At 45.2% G+C, this 25,680-nt stretch overlaps 1 protein-coding gene across 1 annotated transcript in view; it reads right to left on the bottom strand.

Annotated features, from left to right (window-relative positions):
- ESRP1 (epithelial splicing regulatory protein 1) overlaps positions 1–18,838 on the bottom strand; it is a 32,470-nt gene extending 13,632 nt beyond the window's left edge. Inside the window, exons 1-11 of the mRNA XM_086609464.1 lie at positions 18,707–18,838; positions 18,373–18,501; positions 17,410–17,523; positions 14,435–14,549; positions 6,704–6,802; positions 6,546–6,600; positions 4,571–4,681; positions 4,348–4,480; positions 4,222–4,264; positions 2,454–2,755; positions 741–959 (exon numbers count right to left, since the gene is read on the bottom strand). Coding sequence (XP_086465590.1) covers positions 741–959; positions 2,454–2,755; positions 4,222–4,264; positions 4,348–4,480; positions 4,571–4,681; positions 6,546–6,600; positions 6,704–6,802; positions 14,435–14,549; positions 17,410–17,523; positions 18,373–18,501; positions 18,707–18,838 — 1,452 coding nt within the window. The remainder of the gene's footprint in view (positions 1–740; positions 960–2,453; positions 2,756–4,221; positions 4,265–4,347; positions 4,481–4,570; positions 4,682–6,545; positions 6,601–6,703; positions 6,803–14,434; positions 14,550–17,409; positions 17,524–18,372; positions 18,502–18,706) is intronic.
- Between the last annotated feature and the right edge of the window lie 6,842 nt (positions 18,839–25,680).

Here is a 25,680-nt window from a genome sequence, read left to right as displayed (position 1 = left end):
AGCTGCCATCTCCTCCTCCTAAAGCCACAAAGATTAAGCAGATACAGGAGATCACAAGAATGCACAATCCTTTGTCTAAAAAGTTTTGGTAGAAACTGCTTCCAGAAAACAATGGCAAAGATATGACTGTTTATACATGCCAATGAGCTGTTAATCTTAGTGCTTAGCTGTGACTGTTTAAAGAAAGCAATCACACAGCTCAGGAAACCCAAAGCTTCAGCTGCTGACTTATGCCATAGGAAATCCTGTCTTTAAAAGGCTGCAGTCACGTTCGTCCTCAAATATACCTGAGGCACATTGTTCAGCAAGGCAGGGGCAAACCACTCCGTTGAGAGCTAACATTGCCCACGCTTTTGTCTTGAAGATACTCTTTGCTTCATACAAGAGAAATTATGCATACGGTTGAGCGGCAGTCTGCAGTTCAAGCCAATGAACTGGGCAGAATCACAACTGCTGCTCTGGGAGCACCAACCCCTTGGGGTCTTGGGACTGCGGCTTAGCTTTAGGCACATGGGTCTCAGTAACAAACCACTCTAAAGCAAATGCAGCAGCTGGTGCAGCAGGACTCAAATAAGCCAACCTGTCTATTATCAGTGCACTTTTAGAGGAGAGCTGGAAGCTAATTAATGCCATTAGTGTCAATCCCAAAGGTGCTTCCCTATTGATAGCATCAGAAGGACTGTGTTCACATATACACAGGCAGTTGGCACAGAGTGGCTAGAAACGCGGTGCCTACCGACCTGGTGATTTAGTACCATGTGAACTCCATGGGTCCGAATATCTGTAGAAAACTCCCCCAAGAACTCCAGGATGTCCTCTATAGTAGCAGCATAGGGAAGACCACGCAAACGTATGCAGTCTCTGACGTTAGTGGGAGGCACGAATTGTTGAGGTAATACTGGAAGAATAGGAGGTGTGGGGAGAGGAATGAGAGGCGTGGAAGAGTACCTGTTCAGCACCTGTGCAAAACAGAAAAACAGAGAGGTTACAGAAAGCCTCTTTACTTATTCTTCAACTCAGAGGAACTGAGCATAACACCAATGCCACCTGTTTTCACTCTGGGCAGTATTTTAAGAAACAAGTGAGCCAGATTCTGGGCTTAAACCACGACAGCAGTGCCTAGAATTTGTATGTTTTAAAGTAAATCTTTGGATCATTTTGTCTTGAAAAACATCATTTTGTTTTGGAGAATTTACTTGAACTGTTATGCAACTCTCAGAAGACATCCTAGAACATGAAACCTATATTTCTACAGTATTTTTATTGAAAAAATATCCCAAAGCAGAGAGTCATGGTGACACTTCTACCCAAAATATCTCCTCTGCAAAACTTCAGAAGAGTCTTGGAACTAGAAGCATATTTCATTACCGAACAGCCCTGACTTGAGATGCAATAGTCCACCAAGTAACATAGGTGGTGTTACTGAGTCACAGTATCTGTATCAGTCATGCTTTGAGATTTCTTGTTACTAATTTTAACAGTAAAAACTCTGCCTGGTCAAGAGTTCTCTGAATATTCAATCACTACCCTTTAACTTTCTCTGAGCAAGATTAAGATTCATTTACATTTATACAGCTATCAGAAGGTTTTGATAAACAAAGAAACATATGAGAGCACTTGAGAAAAATACAATGACAAGAGTGAGTGTTGCAGCTATGCCTTCACATCATTAGTGTCACCCTTTGAACGAGGCGCTGAAACCTCTACATACTTGGGGGAACAGAGCTGGGCTACTGCTTGGTTACAACAATGTGGCTATTAGTTGGCCATTATTTGCATCATAGACAAGACCTTTTAGAGTCATAAGTTAGTGACCTCAGCTGAAGCTCTACAAATCTTTGGAGACATACATAAACAATTCTCTCAGCCCTTCTTCCTTTCCCTGACAGCATAACTGCAATTAATGGCCCATAAAGTCATGTTAATGCAAGAAGAGGCACTTTTCAGGACCAGTTTCACAAAGTCCTGCCACCCTCTGCTAAGTACCCAGTGCTGGCAGAAGATGGCTGAGACTTGCCCTTAGAGGCAATTCGTAAGACTCTTCAGATACATCGCTCCAAAGATGACAATTACATCAAAAGGCTCTGGTGTTCTGTGCCAGTGACTAAAGATAAGTCTTTTAGATCAGGATTTGTTGCTAAAGATCAGGATTTGTCTTGAATAAACCATCATTGGACTTAAGCAAATTCAGTGTCTGTAGCGTTAAAGCACTAGACCCACAAAAACTTTCTGCTATAACTGCTGTTTGTGAAGCTATTGGAAGCCAAAACCCCAAAAGTGTATATATATGATTGAGAAATATATATATATTATATATATATTATATATATATATTCAAGACTGAGAGAAGAGAAGCTTTCAAGACATGGCCAAGCAGCATTTGCTTCCACTGCTGTATGCCAAAGTAGGAGTTTGGATTACAAGAAGCCAATGTTTGTAAGCTTTACACCCACCTGCTGAACTTCCGCTGCAGTGCTCCTGAAGAGTTCAATGTACCTTTTCCCCAGCAAGTCCTTATGCTTTTTCAGTGCATTTTGTGCATATTCCTCACAAGCAAACAACACAAAGGCATCCCCTGTTGGCCTGCTGTCAGGGTACGTGACAAACAGGACTCCCTCCTTTCCTCCTGTTACAGGGCAGTGCTGGCCAAAGAACGTCAGCACTTCTTCTGTTGTTACGTTGAAAGGAAGACCTCGCATCCTGACAATCACTTGGTTTTCTTTCGACAAGAACTGTGCAACCTCGTTGGAAGTACCTTTAACAAAAAGATGTACAGAAGCACTTAAGTCTAGGCAGCGACACAAAATCATGAGCAACTCTGGCATACCACCTCCTCCCCACAGACAGTTTTTGATCAGGTGGAACAATATTTGCCTCCAAAGTCAGGAAAGATGTCCCTTTGATAAACTAGAAATAATGGGAAGTGTTCTATACCATAAAGTTTAATAATGTTACTCCATCAATTGGAAGAGATTAATCTTTTATCAAAGGGAACATAGAAAGTACTTACAATGTTCAGAGCCCAAGGAAAGCACAGTCTGTGAGTCTCTTGCACGAGTGGTACCTGTGCCACCATGAACCTTGCCTTTCTAACTTAAAAATAACCTTCAACATGCTCTGAAGCCATAATATAGTAACTGGGTAACCAAGTAGCCAGACCATTGTGCTGGGAAGGAAAGTTGGAAGGGCACGTTGAAAACAGCTCTGGAATTTCATCCTATCTTGATAAAACCGTCAAAGTCCACCAATTCTACTTTCAGTATCTCTAGGAGAACACTGATGCTCAAAACGCTACCCTAACCAAAGCTAGCTGCTAACCAACTTCACATCTTAATGTGGTCCTTTCACTTACAGCTAGCTCATTCTGCAAAGAAGTTTGGTTGTGCCAGACACGCACCACTTTTGCCCCCAGTGTCAGTGTGCAATGTCTTTACTTTGAATGGTGCAACTATTACCAAGACTATCAATTAGCTATTTATTTGACAGCTTAATAGCTTCTCCCACTCTAAAACCTCAACCTCAGACATCCATTTAGTCATTTACAATCCCCAAAACAAATCTCTGTCAGGAGCCAACAAGGACCTTAAGGTAGTACTGTAGATACGTTACAGCTTATTGGATCTTAACTCAAATTCTGTACGCTTGGAGTCACAAAGGGGAGGAAAAGAGACCACAGGAGGGTTTGTAGAGCAAGTTTTACAGCCTTTCACTTCAAGGCTGCTAATATTTCAATATACTCCTTAAATAGACATTACTCCTAAATTCCCCCTTTAGTTTAAGGCAAAGATTTGATTTGAAGAAAATCAGTTCCATAAATCCCTTGTTATTTACATTGTGATATCTGTTTGCTTTTACGTGCAAGTCTCCACAGCAACAGCAGTCATATTGCATTGAAAAACTACTCTGGTTTTGTTTTTCAGCAATCAATAATGTTTAGGTCCCTTCAGTTAAGAAGATGACCTAACAAATTAAGCCCACATGCAAGATCACCCTGACTGATCAAATCCTTATTTGACAGGCTGCTTGAAAATGGCAAGAACGTGGAAGACAAAGATGGACAGATAAATCATGGAACATCTCGGGCTGCTGCTAGCAGAGTACGTAGTCATCGACACAAAGAATGAACATGAAAGGCCGTATCCAACAGGAGCAGTTTACAGCCAGAAGTTAGTTACATATACTAATGGAACAAATCCTCCCTTCTCACCCCCTAAAAATTACCTCCTGCAATTTTAAGGAAGTCTTCACCTGTTGCCTTGTATACCTAAGGAAAGAAAAGAGAACATGTGATTGGCATGCTATTTGCACTCCTGTCGAGAAGAGGATCTCAAAGCCAGTGTCACGCACCTCAATGTATCGGCTCCCCATGTGATGCTTGTGCCTTTGTAGCGCTAGATCTCTATGCTCTTCATTTACAAACCTCACAAGAGCCTCCCCGTTCCTCCTACCCTGGGCATTGAGACAGAGCGCAGCACCTCCCCTGCAAGATTCAAATCAAAAGAGAGGTAGAAATCCATGACTGACACCGATGAAGCACTACGAATGTAGAGGTAAATTCTGAGCTACTAACTTGGCGATATTTAGGCCTTTGAAGAATCTCGCTATGTCCTGGTCAGACGACTGCCACGGCAATCCTCTTGCTCGGATAACAGCATTGTCGTCCACGAGTTCCATCTTGCTGCTGCAGGCACAGAAAGAGGGAGTAAAGCAGACATCTGCCTGTAGTATCTGCCACACACCACCCTCCCTGCTTGTCACCTGTACTCCAGGGACAGGCTCTGTCACAGTTCCGTGTCTGTTGGATGACACTGCCAGGGCAGTGAGGAGTAAGTGCCACCCTCATCCAAAGCCACTGCATGTGTCTCTCCTCAGGGAATGTCTGCTCTGTTAAGCTACCCCTTTCCCAGCTCCCCTTTCCTGCTTCACCACATTTGCTCCTTGAATTCTCATCTCTTCGGTCATGTTCCCAATTTACTCCCCACTCCTGACACACCAATGGTTTGTGCTTCTCCATCGCCTGAACAAGGTTACTGGTATAAGATTAAGGACTTGGTATTCTAATCTTAGCTAGGCAGAAATTGAAGCAGAGCAGTTAGACATAACTGAGGTTAGTGCTCATTATTTGTACTGTGACAGTGTGTAAGAGCCAGTCACAAGCCAAGACCAAACCTGTTTAGGGTTATACTCAGCACAAGAGGACTCCTGTCCAAAGAGTTTAGCCTTAACATTGCTTGTTCAGGCCATCATTGTGCTACTAGAGACTAATATAGCTACAGGCTACACTGGCTGCTTAGCATGGGAATAGCTCAGCCACAGAAAGCCAGGTATAATGGTCATTACCGCAGCCTCTTGTTCTCTTATTTGTTAAGTGCCATGTACAACAAAACACTCACAGCTACCCAAGGCTGCCTTTCTGACTACTGCAAGGACAGGTTTTTGAACAGAAGAGATTATGTGACTGATTAAGCAGATGAAGGGTTGTTCAGCAGCAGAGGACTCCCTCTCAGAAAAAGGCTGTGGTATGTCTTGTTATGGAAGAGTTAGGTTTCTCACTCATACTTTAATATCTCGGGTGGCTTTTCCATAGGTGTCTGTCCCAAACTGTTCCCTCTTGCCTCCTAATTCTGTACTTCTCACTATCACAAATAAGATGGGAATCTTCTACCTCATCCCAGGATTTTGTTAGTGAAAGGGAAAAAGCTTAGAACAATGCTAAAATATGACCCCTGAGCTAATCTCACTGGATACTTTCTGCCAATATTGTTGCATTCTTTTCTTGCTTCTTTTGGCTCAAAAGTGCCGGCATCATTTACCATTATGAGAGTTCCTTAATCTGGAAGAGGGAAGCGAGTATTCATGCAAGATGGGAATATAAATAAGATCAGTTTAACACCAGCTTTTGTGATACTGCAGAGGGAGTATCCAGCAAACCACTGAGTAAAGACTGTATTTGTACATAGAAAAACATGATTACATTTAAAAAAACCCAACCAAACAACAAAATAATCATCAAAACAATCATCAAAAGTAGATAAAGTGTTATGTTTAAAACATATTCGGGAAAAAGACAATCATTATCACTTAAGCAATTTACTGGTAGCACAGTATCTTTATGGAAATACTTCTCCCCTGTTAAAAAAGAATAAATCGTGATGTGTATTCAGTAACTGTGAAGCAAATTGCAAGAAGAGTGTGCTAGCACCAATAGGATTACTTCTGAAAAAATGCTTACGTTCTTTGTTAATAGCACAGCACACTCAATACCCATTATAAGCAGATATATCTGCACTTATTAGCAGAACCCAGAACTACCAGCAGCTAACAGGCAACACCAAAGCCTAGCAAGAAAACTTGCTTGCATCTGATCATAGAATATCTGTTCCCTTTCCCACCTAGAGCATCTAACTGATTCCCACAGCACTGGCAAGATAAATGGTAACAGCTATTTGCAAGTTAGGAATACAGAGAAGTACATCTTATCTAAGCAGTATCTTTTAAAAAAGGGGGAGGAGGGGTGGCAGCAAGAAGAGGGAGAAGAAACTTACCAAGGTCCACTTTCAAATTTGTAGTTCACTCTTTCTGGATCTGAAAATCGGTGATCTATGAAATATAGCGAAAGTTATTTTCATTTCTCTCAACATACAGGACAGGCAGGAAAAAAGAAGCAAGCAACAGAGAAAACTCATACATCATGACCACTTACTGTATGGTTCAGATATTAGCCTTAAAATAATATTCCCCATATCTTCAACTTGAGAGGCTCCATAGGGAAATGCTGGACTGTTCTTGTCAAGATTTAAATCTTCATGCTGGAGTTAAGTCAATCACCACCAAACAGATTTCTAACTGGCTTCCTGCTCGAGCAACAAGCTTTCACGTTATCCTTGATGGTTAAGTCACTTCTCGGGGGAAGATTTAACCCATTTTGCTGCTGGAATCATCAGCTGTTCTGCCTTGGCCTCTTAACTACTGCCACCCACAGGAGTGTGAGGTCACTCCAGAAAGTATCTGGGGACATGACGCCCCATAATAAGGACATACATAAATATATATATATTTAATATACTCATGCATTACGTATGTTTGACAGATAGATACACTTTTGCATGTGGAAGAAACTGGAGTCCTGTCCTCTTTAATTAACATCATCTTTAACCTCTAAGGAGGTTTGGGGAAGGAGAAGCAGCAAACCATCAACTAGAAGGTCCAGAAATAGGAGGATAACACATGCTTTCTGAACAAGTAAATCCCAAAGTAGAATAAACATCTTACCACTGACAAAATTCACAAATGGCACCTCATCTAAATCTTGCCTATGAGAAGTTACAACCCAAGTTTTGTGCTGTTACGCAGAAGCATTTTTAGAATCTGGTAAAAGTGCACCATTGTAGATAACCAAGAGACAAAACAGAGTCTCATAATCCGTATCTTCTTCGATCTGAAGGATTTTGGAAGATGATAGCAAGGATAAGCTCTCCTGCCAATAGAGAGCAGGAAGTGTTCTGTCCTGGAAAGACAGGCTGTTAAATGATCAGATAAAAACCTCATGTTCATAAAGGAAGTCTGATTTAAGTTGCATATACTGTCCTTTTTCACATAACTTTAAACAGAGTTTACTATGGTATCTCTTCTGCTCATTGTCATATTTGCTCCTCTCTAACACCAAGCTACAGAACTGTAAGATTACTTGGAAATCTACTCCATCATTTTCAAAGCAAGTTTTTAAAAAGGTCTTTTCCACTCACATTTCCTTCTTTCAGGTGTGTAGGGTAAAAAAAACCAAAAAAACAGGAACAGAAGTAAAACATAAAGCATTCTGGCTAATAAGACTTGCTTTCTTGACTTCTCTTATCACTTTGCATCAAGACTTTAGCGCAAAAGTGAAAGAGTTTCTTAAACAAGACCTATCCTAGCATAGCTGTATAGTAATGAAAGACATTCAAAACAGTCAAATGCACCAATTGTTTGCCCACATATCAAAAAAACTATAGTAGACACATTTCAAATGCTCAGAAGCATCTGCATTTTGGTGCTCAAAAGTTTCTTCTCAGTCCGAGATAGCAAGGTTCCTCTTAAAAGAAAAAAAGCTTTGTCCACCCAGAGCTGAGCGCATTTTGAGTTGGCAGATGCCTACATGAAGGGCAGGGAACAGAACAACAGCTTCTGTTAGACACCACACACCAGCTTTGTCATATCATCTCATCAACAAGGGAGGTGGCACAAATTTCACTGTGAAAGAAAGTCTTCCCTGTTATTTGTGGGATGATTGCAAGTCACTCCTACAACATAGATTTGTTTTTTTTAGTTGTTTTTGACTGTTATCTCGTGGAGATGAAAAACGCTTTCAGCTGAATTAAGGAACTCCACTTCCATAGCAAGGAAAGGAAAGCTGCTGTGCCAACACAATACACTTTGAGGCTCATTTGATTTTGAGGCTTTGCTGGTTTTAAGCATATATTGGAATACAGAAAGTAAGAGGATGGTGCTTAAACTTCAAACGTTCTTGTAAGACTAAGTGAATTATCATGGTTTAAAAACCAGATGACTTACATAAGCGATCCCTCCCCTCCAACTGCTTAACTAAATACAGTTTTCTAACCATTGCCATTACCCACCCTGCCAGTACCTTCTATGTAGTAAAGCAATGAGAACATTAAATAGTTTTCTTAAAAACCAAGCTAAAAATCCTGAACAAACCACATGCAACAACCTCAAAGCATGGTTTAAGAGACTATCAGTATTTACGACAAAGAATAAACTTCTTCACTGCAGTATCTCTTCCCAAGCTGTACACTCAAGCTCATCTCCTCCCCCGTCCCCTGGGGAAGGGAGGTTGAAAAGAAAAATAATCCACAAACAGACTCCGTTGTAGGGAGGGTGCTTAATCAGCACCACACAGATGTTTCTGGGCACTTGTGCACCAGGGCAGAGGAATGCTTCTCCTCCTTTCCTGACACCCTTCCCCCTGCAGCATCTAACAGCTCCACACTGCACTTGCACAGAGTCTCTGCTGCCCATCCAGGGAACTAGAAGCTGCTGAAGACGCAGGTATTGGAACCCTGGTCTTGTCTGACAATTTTCTAATGAATATTTTGGAAATGTTATCTTTCCTCTGTCAAAATCAAGAGAAATTAGGCAGGAGTTTCAGTAGCTACTGGAGCAGGGGACATGCATACACATGTGCACACACATGCGCTTGGCTGTTAGACTGTGGTGTCAAAAATGAAGAGACATTTCAATATTTCCTCTTTGCAGAGCCAAAGATCTCTACAAGCGATTAGCTGCCAGAGAGGGGAATGCAGCAGCATGAAGGGGCTGGGAATTTGAAGCAAGACTGTCACACAAGGAAAACAAACTCCCCCACCCCACATTCATTTTCTTCAGATAACATTTTCACTGAAAATATTGATCAACAGGAGATACAGCTTCTAAGAATGCCCTAGTGCAAACAGAAGTTGGTACCAGGTGTTCAGACAGAGGGAGTCAGTTGTGCCAAGGAACTCTAGATTATATATAAACACAGTGGAAGGGGAGGAAGAAAGTCATCAACAATAGCAGGAATGAGAAGTCACTCACACTTTTAGCTCTGAAGCAAGGCTTTTAGGCAAGACTGGAGAAGAAAATTGGTAGTTTTCTGCACATGTAAGGAGCATGTTAACAATAACATTAAATAAGTGCTAAGCTGAGTTCTAATGAACGGGACTGACTACATAAAGCTAAACTGCTATCAACGGAGGCACTAGAAACTATGGATACTTTGGAAAAAGCTGATAATGGAATAGTCTTTATAAAACCCACGTCTTGTTCTGTGAAGGGATAGGAGACTACACATGTGATTGTGTACAGTGATATTTAAAGGTTGCCTCTCCTGGGCAATTGGAAGGAGTTGATTGCAATGGATAAACCCAAGTTCACATTTGAGGATGTGTTAGAAAACAGACCTGGCTGTCTAAAGCTACTATACGCAATAGCATGCACATATATTATTCTAAATGAAGCAATGGGCAAGAGACACTCCTGAATTACAAGGCAGGATGGGAAACAAGGAACTTCTTAATGCTGTTGCACAGCTGTGGTACCACCTCCTGCACCACTCAGCAAGTTAGCAAAGGGGGCAGGGGGAGAAGGCATATTCTACATCAGGATCGACTATATAAGATGGAATAAATTTCTAAATAATTCCCTCTGATTCATCACCACAGCTTCACCCACTGCCAGTGCCCTCCAAGACTTCTTCCCTCCCACTCTCTTCCATTTCTCAGTCTCTCAACTCCTTTTTTAACTATGCAAAAGAAATACTGAACAACTAACTTTGCTCTGAGACAACACGACATGAACTAGTATTGCAATTGTGTTCTGCACTGATCTTCTTCCCCCTTTGTTCTGTTTTTAAGTCTCTTCAGGCAGAATATTACATCTTTTTAAATACTACTTTGCAGAAAGGTAATCTGATATTAACCAGTTCCTGAGTACTATCACAGGAAACACAAACAGCAATACGCAAGATTCTCCAGTAATACCCAATAATGGGCTTTTTATTGCCAGAGTTAAGTACTATTGGTTATAACTGTGCTCCACATCACTGTTTTCAAGACATCAGGTCAAAAAAAACCCAACAAAACCAAACCAACCAAGTTTCAGTATTGCAGTATCCAGCACAATAAGCAGGCTGTTCTGAAGTATGCTTGTATTTCTACTGACAACATCCAGTAGATACTCCTAGTAAGGAGTTACCCTCACAAATCCAGTTCAGAAGTGAGTGGAGCACTGGAGGAAGCAAGAGCTATTTGCCATTTAATGGCTTCTGCACACCCAATCTTGAGGCAAAGGATGAGTCTTCTGCAGACCGAATAGGAATAGTCATGCAAGCTTTGTTCACTCCACCCTGAAGGCACTCACAGCAGTGAAAACTGGCTCAGCAAGCTTTGCAAATTGAGAAGTGCAGCAAGTATGGGAGGTACAGAGGGTGCAAGAACAGCCCTGCTCCTTTTGTATACTTACACATGTTTAAAAAAAAAAAGATTTCGACAGACCTGAGTTCCTTTCTCTGCCAGAACATGATCGCTTCTCTCACGTTCTTTTTGTTACTCAAAATTTCTCATAATTGTTCTTCTGTCACAACTCTTACACAATATTGACTAAAGAAAGTCTGCCAGAAGACTGTCTCCTACACCAAAAACTGTTTTGAGACCGTAAGTTAGGCAGCAGCAGCACTCAGGGCTAACAGTTACAACTAGTCTCAGTTCTTTCTTGGTCCCTAAAATGTTTTAAATGCCGTGAAATTTGATTACCTTGAATTAACAGAAATCAGTGGCTGTTAGTACCTGAAATTTATAATTTCTTGGGGTGTGTGTGGGGGGGGATACACGACAGATGTAAAGCTTCCACCACCTGAGCTCTTGGATGTGGAATGCTTTCATTGCTGTACACAATTTTAAGTAGTTTGCTGAAAGAGTAAGTCCCAGCAGTACCTTCTAAAGGAAGAATAATCCAGCCAGTTATTTGGCTTAATATCTCTATGCTCTTTTTCAAGACTGTGCTTGCCTTGTCTGCAAGAAATACATAGCTGAGCACCAACTATCCAGTGTGTTATACACTGGAATATGTATCTTGAATGACTGTGCAGTAGGAAGTTATCGCCCCTGACTGTTGGGAGCAATAGAGTACATTAAACAACAAATCACAGGCAAATGGATAATCAAATGTTACCCATCAAAATAAAAGCTTTTGGAAGACTTTTAATAATTTAAATGACTGTACAATAATACCCAGCTTTCCCCTACCTCTTTCATATCACACAAGCTTCTTCTCACTAATCACAACCATCTTACACACAAGTAAATGGAGACATAAGTACATGAAGGGATGTGCCCCCAAATCCTTCTATTCCGGTTCCTACCAGTTTTTAAATACAAGTCTTCTGCACCTCTAGTCATTACTCTACCTTTAACCAAAACCTTCTATCCCCACCAAATGCTAATGAACCTGGGCCAGTATAGTTTTTGTGGCACAAGTCATGAAAGATTCTCCTCATGCAGCCGCTTTAGCTACAGGGGGAAGATCTGCGCTTTCTACAAGAATATCAAGAGCTTGGTCAGATTCTGTGCATTGATCGGCAACTTTGTTTCAACCTACTCCGTTTGTTTTTACTTGTTTTTGTGTCCCCCACACCAGCATATCCACTTCAAATCCAAGTTGCTTTTCATTTAGACGTTTTCTCTTCTATCTAACTGTCTCAGGAGGAAAGTAGCTATCCTGCTTACATGAAGAAGGAAAGCAAAAAATCTCTGCACAAAACTGTTTGAACGAGTCTTTGGACTTAGCACCTGCTTCAACAATTATTTTTTTTTTTTTTATCTCGAGCATTACATGCATGTCCAGACTCTGCAAGTGCAATTAACTTATACAGCTTCTGACACCAAGGAGATTAAGTTGGCACATTTCAGCAAGGCGAGAAGAAAGTCATCATATTTGTCAATAAAAGGAAAATAAAAATTATTTTCCTTTTTTGTCTCTGCATTCTCCACTCCACAACACTCTCAAGCAATATAGGGCAGAGACAATTAGTTTCAGCCATGTTGCACAAATACAGCAAGTTTACAAATAAGAGCATCAGCAGTTACAAAACCAGACAAACCACAAGATTAATATTAAACCAGAACTAAGTTATTTAGGCTTATATACCTTAAGAAGCATACCACATCCAGAATTCGGAGTCAAGCTGAGAGCATTTGGATAGACTCACTGAGGCTCTAGGAACTTGGCGGAAATACTGTTGGCAACTGCCAAAACCACCCTCAGATGGTACTAACTCTTCAGGGGCTTCCTGACAGTTGGGTAACGCAGGGTGGTCGGCTCCCCTCTCCCAGCAGGCAGGGAGTACGCAGCCTGTCACTGACCAGTGGCACTCCAGGTGGCTACAGTTATATGACTGCTTCCAGTGGCACGATGTACACCAGACATTCATACAAGGAGAAAGAAAAGACATCTCTAAAACAGTTGAAGTAACTCAGTGTCTTTAACGTCTCCTGCTCATGTCAAAGCATCCCTAAACAATGTATTAAGCTTTTGAGCATAACTTTAAGAAGTCTCCATCATCCAGCTTCTAGGCTATGCAACACAAGCATTTATTTAGCTTTTCTACATGAAAATTCACACTCCTACACTAAGTGTATTGCTTTACCTCAAAGTAGGGGGAGAAGTGATTTCTGCCCCTTCACTATGGGAGATTAATCTTAATTTGCAGATGGCAAAGCAGAGCAGACAGTCTCCAGTATTCAACCTTATGGTTAAACACAAAAAAAAAAAATCCATACATACATAGATATTTTAACATCCCCAACACAGGTACAAAGTCCAGGCAACAGCAGTCCTGCAGCAAAAGCCCAAAATTATTCAGAAGCTACAGACTTGAGTCTGAAAAATATCAGTTCCTAATGGCAACCACTCTATGGACACAATAAGCTAGTCAAAGGAAAAAAGTTATTAAAAACAATGACAAAATAATCCAATAAAAAATATTTTAAAAAACACTCCCAAATTCCTTTATCCCTCCTTACTAGCTAGCTTTTGTGGTCACAGCTTCAGTAGGTCAGTAGGGAAGTCAAGTGTTTTCCATGCCTGAGAGTACATTTGAGATGAGGACTGGAGCCTGCAGCAATGGGAGAGGCTGCCATTGGGGAAGCATGGAAGAAGGTACAGCCAAATCATTCACAGCCCCAGTTTTGGCTCTGGTAATTGTACATGGCATGCAAACAAAACCTAGCTAAGTCTAGTAAAGAGCCAGACAGGACTAAGTCACATAGCACTTAAGACTATTTAGACCATAATTTTAGACATCTCTATCACTGAAAATGGAAATGAAATGTTACTGACTGCATCTTATTGCCAGCCCAGCGTCACCTTGCGAGGTGCAACATGTACAGCTTCCATGAGACTAAATAGCACGTGTGCCAACAGCATCCCTGCCTTAAGCTCACTCCTGAATCAAAGACTCACTACAAGTTCACATCAAGAATAACCATTCCCCTTCCTGAAAATTAAGATGATCTCCCAACATTGACTCTTACCTGAAAATAAAATAAAAATCTAATTGATGCGAGAAGCAACCTCGTAACTTTAATATTAGGATTCATATCAGCGATTTGAACAGATATGCCTGTTACACTAAACTGTAAATTTTAAAGAGACAAAACTACAAAGGTAGTACAGAAAATGTACAGAAATCAAGAAACACAGGATTTTCCCCATGGGAGCATGCATCCTCGTATGTTTTTATCTTCATCTTTGTTAGAATGCTCAGCACAAGTCCAAGTCACTCATTAAAGTTATACCACCCCTAAACATGTGTTGCAAGCATTACTCCTGCATCCCTATCCTAAAATTCACCCAAACCTGTAACAACAGTAGACACCATCACTGTGTAAAAGGATACATTCTGTCATGGCTGCAACATCAAGTTTGCTAACATCAGGTGAGCCAGGGCAACATTTCTTGAACTCTTTCCGCAAGTCAAAAAAGGAGTAGAAGCATTCAGGTAGTAAGATATTCTGTAAAAGGACAAAGTAACTACTGTCAGCTAGGGTGAGTTTAATTTACTTTATCTTTAGATACCAAACTTTCTAACAATTTCCTTATAATGAGTAGGAAACACAAACAGCCTTTGCTACAGAGAAACTCACACAGCTCTTAGTCATGCAAGCATGTTTATAAACTTTTTTGCTTAAGCAGCTTCCTCTCTGTGTGGTTTAAAAAGAGAAATGTGCTTTTTCACTGCCAGAGAAACATTCGCTATTATTACTGGTGCCTCAGATCCAATATATATGTAGGAGAGCAAATGCCTGCTATTGCAACATTTATCATCAATTCTTGATTCCAATTTTAACTGTAAAAAGCCAGAGGGCACTCAGTTCAGTTTATAGAGCAAAGCAAATTTTGCAAGACTAGCAGAAGATGTTTTGGTATCTAGATAAGGCTGAGTTTTCAGAGAATAGTCACACTTTAAATATTTATTCCCTTAAAAACAAAAAAACAACCAAGAACCAAAAAAAAAACCACTCAACTGTGTGCAGATGAGGGTTTGATACAATGCAGAGGTTGTCAGTCTGCGTGTGGTGACTGCTTTAAATTGCAGCGTACGAAGGCAGGAGCAAGTTATGATGCCCACTAGCAATCAGTAAAATCCGTTTTGCCCCACCACTACCTCCACCACATGTTTTTAAATTTTGGGGGGCTGGTAAGGAGAAGACATGAAGACTACTCGGAGGAAGCTGTTTAAACCAACACAAACCTCTACTCTTTCAGTTAGCTCTTCAGCCCAAAGCTTCCCCACAGACACAATACTTGATATTCCACTTAGCTGTTTGTTGTCTGCAATGCCTCTCTAGACCAGAAGTAAGAGCTTTCTGTGATTTAAGAACTAGTTAGCATCTTGGCATTATAACTGAATCACAGGATACGTGAAAGGACATTTAGAGAGACCAAAGAAAGAAGTTCAGACTCTTAAACAAATTCTGCTTTGAAAACATTAGGGCTTATCTTCGCATATGGACAGGTGCATTAGGCAAATTATACTCTTTAAAGACAAACTTATGAAAATGCAGTTGTGCTTGCCAAGATTTCCTGCTCTAGTTCTAGCCTGGCTATTTTTCTTTCTCGGTAAGAGATCAAGTTCTGTACTTCACTGACATTCACTTGGAACAGTTGATGCCAATTCATTCTCTGAAATGTTTATAAATATGTAAAGGTGACTGCCATGAGGATGGAGCCAGGCTCTTCTCAGTGGCATCCAATGATAGGACAAGGGTAAATGGATATAAGCTGGAACATAGGAGGTTCCGCTTAAACATGAGGAAGAACTTCTTCCCAGTAAGGGGAACAGAACACTGGAACAGGCTGCCCAGAGAGGTTGTGGAGTCTCCTTCTCTGGAGATGTTCAAAACCCGCCTGGACACATTCTTGCGTGGTCTGATCTAGGTGGTCCTGCTCCGGCAGGGGGGATTGGACTAGATGATCCTTTGAGGTCGCTTCCAATCCCTAACATTCTGCGATACCATGAGTTGCTAGATTGGTTCAGACTGGGCATCTTAAAAGGAAAAAAACCCCACATTCTCAAGAGCCTAAACATTTCTGCCTATCTGGATTTTAGTAATCCCCACCTCAACCTCAGGATTAGGGTATTCACCAAAGAACTATTACAGGTCTCATAAGCATCTGGTTTACTTAATCTATAGGCAGCACAGAGCAGATTCCAAATGAATAATTCTTAACGAAACAGCAAAAGAAGATTTTGTTGAAGATTTGATTCCTACCAGTGACCCTGTGATGATACAGAAAAAGGATGCCTATCCCTGATACCAGACAAGCTTTAATCATAGGGTTGTCCCTTCTTTTATCCACATAGTTTAATTGCATGGAAAGATTAACCGTATAAAACATAAACCCATGACAAGTGAGAAGCAAGTCTGTTAAAAACCTGTTCCCACATTATACCCTACGACAAGTTACACGTATAAGGACTGTCCCTTCATTATGAATCATGTTCGCTGCTTCTCTTCTAAACCTTCAAAGGTATAAATACTTAGAGCACCAAGAAGTATTAAACCCAAACTCATCCAGTACCAGTTTTGTAGTAGCACAGACTTGCAGCAGTGCCCCTTCTAAGATGAAGCAGCAAACTGACGGGCACGGATCAGATGCAAGGAGAGGGGCAGAACAGCTCGGTTACAGAGCAATGCATGTTCACAGCAAGCCACAAAACAAGATGTTACTAATATTGAAGCAGTCATTTCAGGACTAGATTCAGCATATTGCTGCAACTCTATCACTAATGAAAAGTAGGCAGGATCTCATGACACTGCTAGTGATTTGGCAACTCTGAAGTTACAGAAAACTCTATAGACTATGGGACTAGTCATGGCTCATAGCCTGCCTGAAACTACTGTTCAGCTCCTTACAAATGTGAGCACCGCCCTAGAGCGTCAACCGACTACACACAGGTTGAAAGTTGCTGAACCTAAAGGTGAATGCAAAATTTCAAAAGACAGTTTATGATTAAGGTGGTTAACTATTTGGCAACATTTCCAAATTCCCACTTGTTAACCCATTGTAGCTCCTACAGTTGTAGGAGCTACAAGTATGCTGTCAATACACTGTTCTTTTCTCAAAGACTTAACTCAAAAAAAAAAAATTTCTTCTGCTTTAACTTAAAAAGTCATCTCAGGGCTATGTAAGTGCAGGGCATTGTCTATGCCTTCACACAGACAGGTTTTTAGTCAGGTAAGTGTATTAACATACCAGCAATGTTTGTACTATGGTTGTGTGGAGGCACCCTCACACTACAGAGAAGTTGATCGGTTTTGCAAGAAGTCATATAAAGCACACTAAGAGTCAAACTTAACAACTACATACCTTTTTGGAAGCTTCAGGATGCAGAACCTGCCTAATATGCAACTGTCCATCAGTACAGAAACAGAAGGAAGTACCTACACCAATGTTCAGCTCATTGCTCACGGACTGATTAAACTGAAAGCAGGAACAGAAAAAGACACACATGTAAAAGATAACAGAGTGGCTGCACTAGGCAGCGTCATCAGTTGGTAACATGTTATTCCTAGGCAGCAGGAACATAAAGCTGGAATTCCTTTTTGTTTGAGCCTAGTCCTTCACTTCTGTAGATTTGATTCTTACTAGCTAAGCACATGATAACTTTCATGATAATTATCTTAACAAGGAAACTGCCCCTTTTCCCCCTTTCTAGTGAGATGTGGCCACACATATGGTCCACATCACAGAAAAAAGTCCTTTTCCAGGAGCATTTGCAGGAATACTGCAAGGAGATGTAAAGCTGGTTGCAGAGACCTGAGGGAGTGCTGGGGCAGATGAGCCTTCCAGACAGGGCACTCAAGCATGTTGGAAAGGAGACAGCCTTTTAGCCTTATCGTCAATTTCGCTAGACACTTCAGTTCTGTCTCCTTCCCAGGACTCATGAGCTACAAGCCTTAACAGGGCCTGCCATCACCCAGGCTTTTCAGGGGGCACCTAAACTTGGCCTCCTCCCACACTGATTGGGGTCCACCTTCAGCTGAAACTCAGGGTCCAGCATAGCAGAAGACCGGGGTAAGGGAACACCTGACCCTGATGTTCCTCTCTCGAGTTTCAGCACCTCTCAAGGCAAATGAGCAAAAGGCAAGACAGAAACCTCCACAAAGCCCACCACAGACCAAGCTGCCTGGTCCACATGTCTGCAGTGACCCTGTGCCAGGCTCCACTGTCCCCAACAGTGATGGTAGAAGGGACAAACGGATAATAATGCTGCTTCTACTCTACCAGGGAGCACCCAAGGGACACCAGCACCTTGTTACGGGGTGTCACCTGTCTCAATGCCTGCTCCAGCGGTGGAGCCAGTGCCAGGCTCTCCACATCCACCTGGGTGATCTCCTGGCACTCAGCCGTCAGCTCCAGGTGGTCAGGCCGGACCAGCACATCATGCAGGTGCCCCAGCTCCAGAAAAAGCAGAGGAACGGCGAATCAGCTCCCCAGGCTGGAGGTCCCCACCTGCATCACCAGCCCCTGCCCTCCACCAGAGCCTGCTCCAGCCTGGGGCACCCACCACCAGCCCAGTACGAGGGCTGCCCCACCTGTACCCATCATGGTAGGGGCCAAGGGAAGCAGCAGGCCGGGGTGCTCCCTCCTCGGGGGAAAATACCTCTTTATTCCTCAGGTCGACCACTTTCCACAGGAGCTGGAGCAGCTCTCGCTCATCCGAGCCCAGCCTTGCCCCGTTGGTGCCCGCCGTGGACACGAAGAGGATCACCAGGTAGTCGGGAGACGCCGTCATGGTCCCACCGGGCCAGCAGAAAGGATTAAGGGGGGGTGGGGGAAGAGGAAAAAAAAAAAGAGGGGAAAGAAAAGGGGGGAGGGGAAAGAAAAGACGCCGAAAGCTTTCCCTGTCCGAGGCGCTTCCAAGCGAGACCCAAGCGGCAGAGCCCCCACCTGCAACCTCACTCCCCGAGGAGCTGGCGCGGGGAAGGCGCACAGCCGCCCCCTTTCCCACCCCCCTCCCCTTATATTTTTTTGTTTGTTTGTTCCCCCGTCCGGGACGGGCGGCGGCCGCTCCCACGCCAGCTGCACCCCTGGGAAAGGCGCAATGGCTGCGGGCTTTTCTGCGCGGGGCCGCGGCGCTACCTGCCCACCCCCCGCCCCACGTGGTGCAGGTAGCACACACCTGGCGCCGCCCGCCCATTGGCCCCGCCGGGCGGGGACGTGGCAAGCGCGGCCGGGGGTGGTTGGCGGAGCGGCGGGCCGCGATGGCGGGCGGGGCGCCCGGCGCGGGGCCGCGATGGCGGGCGGGGCGCCGGGAGCACCGGCGGACGGGCTGACTGGACCCGAGCGGACCGGACCGGAGCCGCTCCGGGCCTCTGAGGAGCCCTAACGTGCACCTACAGGCGGCTCGCAGCCTGCCGGGCTGCGCCTCCCGCCGTCGGTGCGCGCTGCCTGGGAAGGAGCGACTCCTTACCGACGGGGCGGCGGAAGGGAGCGCGCCCGGGCGAGGCCGCCCGCTCCTGCCGGGACACGTCGCGGCGGGCGGGGAGGGCAGGTCGGCCCCGCGTCCGCGGGCAGCCCGCAGCCCCGTCCGACGGCTGAGCGCAGCGTGGCTCGCCCTGCCTGGCACCCTCCCCTCCCGCTCCGTTTGGACGGAAGGGGAAGGGAGACGGCCACACCGACCGCAGCTGCCCCGCAGCCGCCCCGGTGACGGGCCGAGCGCGGCCGTCGGGGGCCGCAGGGGCCGGGCCGGGCGGTGCCGTGCCGTGCCAGGGAGCACCGTGGCGGTGTGCGGGCCGGACGCCACCGAGAGCAGCTCCTGCCGGGGAAGCCGAGCGGGCGCAGGACGGCGAAGCCTCTCCCTCGGTCGCGCTCAGGGCAGCGGCACGGCGGCTTCCCCACCGCCCTGGCAGCGTGGAGCCAGTCGGGCGTTCAGAGCTGGCTGGTTTGGCTGTCGGAGCCTTCCCGGAATGAACTCGGTGATTTTAGTCCTGGTGACAACAACCTCTCTTCTGGGAATCACTGTTTCTCTGGGAAATTTATGTTTTAAATGCGTATTGCTCAAAACCTTTTTTTTTTTTTTTTTTTTACGAATAACTGAAAGGTCACTGAATGTAGGTTAAACAAGTAACACTAACTTTCCCCAAGGAAATCCTGTAGTGCCTCTATTTCTTTAAGACCTTGGATGTGTATTTCCCACTTCATTGTGATGCTCCTTCTCTAAACGTTTACCTGAGACCATGGTGCACATCAGGCTTTGCTTCATCGCCGTTCCTTGTGCTGGTGGAGCTTGCCCCTCCTTTTATTAACACGTACACATCTGTTGGCTTGGCAGAAAGGCAGAGGGTGTGTTTGACAAGCGCTGGGGATCCTGTCAGCCACTGACTAGTCCGCACGGTGCCTGGCACCCCTGTCCTGCCCCGCCACAGTTTGGTGCGGCGTGGTTCTGCTCACAGGGACTGCCACCAAATTCCTGCTCGATGGTTTATGTGCTGCAATAGACAGCCTTTGCATGATGGAAGATGGCTGGAGTAATTTTCACCCTTTTTGGTGTAAGATTTCAAAAACGGTGTTCAGCAGTTACTGCAACTTGAGGGGTGAAGATGGCAAATGAATTCCTCCAGTTTTTAAAAACAGTGGCTGAAATTGGACACGTGAATCCGGTGTCAGGAAACACGCAAGCTAATCGTGCCCTCTTTTGTGAGAGGGTTAGAGTGCCTGGTTTTCTTTGTGCGTTTGCCTTCCAGCTTTCTGATGCATTGAGCAAAACATATGTGAAGTGGAGCACTGGGGTGTGCGTCCTGAGCAGTGGTTGCAGCCAATCTGTACTCAGCATCTGAAGTGTGGGATTGGTCCTTGCACGGCGAGTTGCTCAGTGGCCTTTGCCCAGCCTGGAGCAGAGGGATTTGACGGTATAGAGAATTTCTTTGCACAGTTTCCCTTTCAGGTCTTAGTTTAGTGCAACTTCTTAAAAAAAAATTGATACTTTAGTAAAAAAGTCCAGAAGTACATTTTCAAAATGACTTCACATTGGAGCATGCCAGAGAGATAGTGCTTGCTTGGTTCGCTGAGCATCTTTCACTGAAACTTAATCATCCATTCTAGAATCACAGAATCATAGAATCTTTTAGGTTGGAAAAGACCCTGAAAATCATTAAGTCCAACCATAACCCTAATACTGCCAAGTCCACCACTAAACCATGTCCCTAAGCACTACATTACACAGCTTTTAAATACCTCCAGGGATGATGACTCAAGCGCTTCCCTGGGAAGCCTGTACCAATGCTTGACAACCCTTTTGGTCCATAAATTTTTCCTAACATCCAATCTAACCCCTCCTGGTGCAACTTGAGGCTGTTTTCTCTTGTCCTATCACGTTACTTGGGAGAAGAGACCAACATCCACCTCGCTACAACCTCCTTTCAGGAGCTGTAGAGAGCGATAAGGTCTCCCCTCAGCCTCCTTTTCTCCAGGCTAAACAACCCCAGTTCCCTCAGCTGCTTCTCACAGGACTTGCTCTCTAGATCCTTAATCAGCTTTGTAGCCCTTCTTTGGACACACTCCAGTGCCTCGATGTCTTTCTTGTCATGAGAGGCCCAAAACTGAATGCAGTATTTGAGGTGTGGCTTCACCAGTGCCGAGTACAGGAGGACAATCACTTCCCTAGTCCTGCTGGCCACACTATTTCTGATACAAGCCAGGATGCTGTTGGCATTCTTGGCCAGCCGGGCACACTGCTGCCTCATATTCAGCCGTCTGTCAACCAGCACCCCCAGGTTGTTTTCTGCCAGGCAGCTTTCCAGCCACTCTTCCCCAAGCCTGTAGCGTTGCGTGGGGTTGTTGTGACCCAGCTGCAGGACCCGGCACTCAGCCTTGCTGAACCTCATACAACTGGCCTCAGCCCATCGATCCAGCCTGTCCAGATCCCTCTGTGGAGCCTTCCTACCCTCCAGCAGATCAACACTCCTGCGCAATTTGGCATCATCTGCACACTATCTGCACATGATCCCCTCATCCAGATCACTGATAGAGATATCAATGAAGAGATATCAGAACCAGCCCCAATACTGAGCCCTGGAGACCACTTGTGAACAGCCGCCAACTGGATTTAACCCCAATTCTAGATGGTTTCCTTCCCAATGCCTGCTTGGCTTTCGAGATGCAGCCCTTGTCTTTGTGAAAACTGTTTCTGGATGGGTACATGTTCCTTCACTTGTGATTTGTTGTGTTCTGGCTTATGCGTTTATTTTTTTTCTTCCCTCTTATCGTCTTGTTCTATCTTGTCTCTTTCCATTTAGGAGCACCAGAGTCCCCCCCTTATTGCTACAGCAGGCTGCCATTACATATGGTAGCCCCTTTCATAGGTTAAGCTGTACCCTAAAAGTATTTTTAATTCCCATTATGTCTTTTGGGTTTTTGATTAATCCATGTTTTATTTATTTATTTTAGAAGCCACTTGCCGCTAATTGCTACTGTAGTGCCATGACCTTTTATTCTTCTCTTTCCCTAAAATGTCTGTTTTCCAGACACAGCTCCCATTCCACCCTCTTTCTTTCATGCCTGCAGTATCCAGTCTGACAATACGCACCAGTCGTTCAGGTTCCTGAGTTGTTGCCCAGGCTCCTGGCGTTTGTGCACTCCCATTCCAGTTGCTTCTCCCTGACTGTTCGTTATCCCCGGGCCTGGTTAAGCATAGTCTCTGCATGAAGTGTCTGTCACCTTCCCAATGACATCAGTGTTGTTACCTACAGGAATGTACTAGCATGCTTTGGGGCATGAGGACCTCTCAAGGCTCCTCCCAGCACCTTGTTGCTGTATTTCTCTCCTCTGATACTCCTGTTTCCCGCCTGCTGCCTGTCTGTCTAATTTCCAGCCCCTTCACTAATCCCAGTGTAACTGTTTCTCTGCCCTTTTTGTATTAGTTCTGGTTTCCCACCACGTGTCCTTTTGTGCCACTTTCTGTTTCAGAAAATTTCTGAAATTACTCACGCACTCCTTCATGCCAAGGAGCTGGTCATAACACCATCCCCTGACCATATCAAGAGACCTGTGTGCCTCTTTATTTATTTACCTCATGTTCCTGAAGCTTCCTCCTCTCACTCATTGACCCCCTTCCTCCTGGTTTATTCTGAGCAAACCTGTGACACTGCACATGTCTCTGTCTCCAGGTTTTTCCTGCGATTTCTGCATCTCCCACTCTGCTTTATTCCTCTATAGGAGAGTCTTCAATTTGCCCCAATACCACCTGCAACTCTGTTATCCTTCCCTGAACAGACAGTTGGTTTGTGGCAGGTCTCCCACCTGTATTGATCTTCGCAATCAGCGCTTATGTTTTCTTTCAGAATATCGACTTTTTACAACTGGAATGAGAGAATCAGCAGAGCTGTATCATTTTGTTGGAATGTGTTAATGGTTACCACCAACTGTTTTTTTAAATCTCTCTCGAATAATTGCTGCTGCCAACCAAATTCTGTTTTCTCCACTTTCGTCAGTCCCTATATCTCTTTCTACCAATACCCAACTTGTTCCCTGGAATTGTGCAACTGGGTGTGACATTCACACACTGCTGCTTTACCTTGCAGCAAAGAAACGCCACTGACTTGTAAGGTCAGCCACGCGCTGAAATCAATGACATTGCATTCAGAGCCATCTGAATTTAATCCTGCAAAGCTGAATCTTCTCGCATCCAGAGCCATAGCTGTTACCAGCAGCGAGGGAGTCACTGCAGATAAGAACACAGGGCTGGAATTCCCCTGCCAGTTACTGAAACTACTCCTGCTAGCTGACCTGGTTGCAATACTGTTCCAGGCTGTCCCAGGAGAGAAGCCATCTGACTGGGACTGCGTTCCTCCACCACAATGATATGCCCGACAATGCCCATGTTTGGAGTAGATCTGCAAAGCTACTCTCCCATAGACATCTCCAAGGAGCCCATAAATATAACCAACATAAGCCACAGCAAGTGTCACTAGCAGCTGTAAGGCATTGTGCTACTTTAGCAAAATATATCTAATTAAAGATTTTTTGTTTTTCTACATAAACTATTTACATTTAACTCCAGGAGTGTAGATCTGTTCATCCATCAGGATGAGAGAGGATCCTAGCCCCAGCAAGAATGAGAGTGGGCAGATCTGCCAGAATGGCCAAGGAGGCTCCTTGAGTCTCAAATTCTGAAATGTTTCTGTGAAGGGATTTGCAGTATTTTAAACTACATTTGATGAAATAGTATAAGGAGGCAGTACCCTGTTTTCAGTGGATTTGGAAGCAATTCCAGTTGATGAGCCTCCCTGCACTGCCACGAAACACCTCTTCAGGTGTGCCAATAAAACTGGTTGTGGCCCAGCTCCCCAACATGAGGTGTGGGGACGGGAACTTCCTGAACTAGTTTCACCACCGAAAATGGGATATATCGAACCACACCCTTGTTTAAACTGATGCAAGACTTTCACATAAAGTCCGACTTAGAGGACTGCCACTGCTGGAGCAAGTGAAACTCCAGAGCACTGAGAGAGCAGCAAGCTTAGCTACCGAAATAAAAAAGGACTTGCCAATTCCTGGTACGCACACAAAGCAGCTTATTTCATTAAGAAGCTGTTCCAGAAACAAGAGACAGATACCTAGGTATAATTATCACCATCAAGGAAAGCCCAGGGATGCAGCTGAGGCTCCAGCCGGCAGTTCAGAGATGTTACACGTCCTTTTCTAGACTTCCTCTAAAGGCACACGGCAGTTTTGGTATTATAGACACAGAGCTTGTACGTAAAACTCGTGTAACCACACGCTCCTTGCGTAAGATCAGTCCCACTGATCATTCCCCTGGCCAGGGCTGACTTTGGCTTCGCCGCGTCTCTAATGCGCGTACAATTTGTTGCTGTTGCAGAAGGGCAGCGGACGCTCAGCGAGAGCCTCAGCAGCTGCGGAAAGCTTGCAAGGAACTGTTCTACACCTGCTTGAGAGAAGTGACAGAAAAGAATCAGTTTTAAACGCGGGAAGGCTGCAAAGGGAATTTCTCAAGCAGGACTTAATAGCTGAGCTGGAGCTAACTCTTGTGAAATCAGGCAGAAGCCAGGCTTGGAACACGCTGCAGCGGCGCCCAGCCCGGTCTCCGGAGGGCGGGCGGAGCCGCCCGAGTGCACCACTGCCCCGCTCACAAGCTCAGCCTGCAGGCACGACCGCGGCGGCACCGGCACCGGCACCGCTCCTGCCGCCGACCCGCGGCCCTCCCTCCGCCGCCTCCCGCGGGCAGCCACCGCTGAGGGGAAAGCCCGCCCGGCCTCCGCCGCGCGCTCTCCCTGAAGCCGCTGTTGGCTTTGCTCCGGTCCGGTCCGGTGCACTAGGCAGCGCCGCGAGGTGGCCCCGCATCTCTCCCGGGCCGGAGAGCGGCGGGGACAGGAGCTCTCTGGCCCCAGCCGCTGTCTTCGGTGCAGGGCTGCTGGCAGCCGCCAGCCCCGGCTCTGCCGCCGCCGCACGGCGCTGAGGGCGGTGCGCCCCGCGCGGGCGGAGCCACAGCCTGCGCCCGCCCCGCCGCGGCCCCGCCCCGCCCCGCCGCGGCCCCGCCCCGTCCCGCCGCGGCCCCGCCCCGCCGCCGCCGCCCCGCCCCGCCCATCCCCGGGCACGGCGGCGGCCCGGAAGCGCTCG

Source organism: Tauraco erythrolophus, chromosome 3 (genome assembly GCF_009769465.1).
Source record: "Tauraco erythrolophus isolate bTauEry1 chromosome 3, bTauEry1.pri, whole genome shotgun sequence".
NCBI lineage: Eukaryota > Metazoa > Chordata > Aves > Musophagiformes > Musophagidae > Tauraco > Tauraco erythrolophus.
This window is presented reverse-complemented; position numbering and strand designations above follow the sequence as displayed.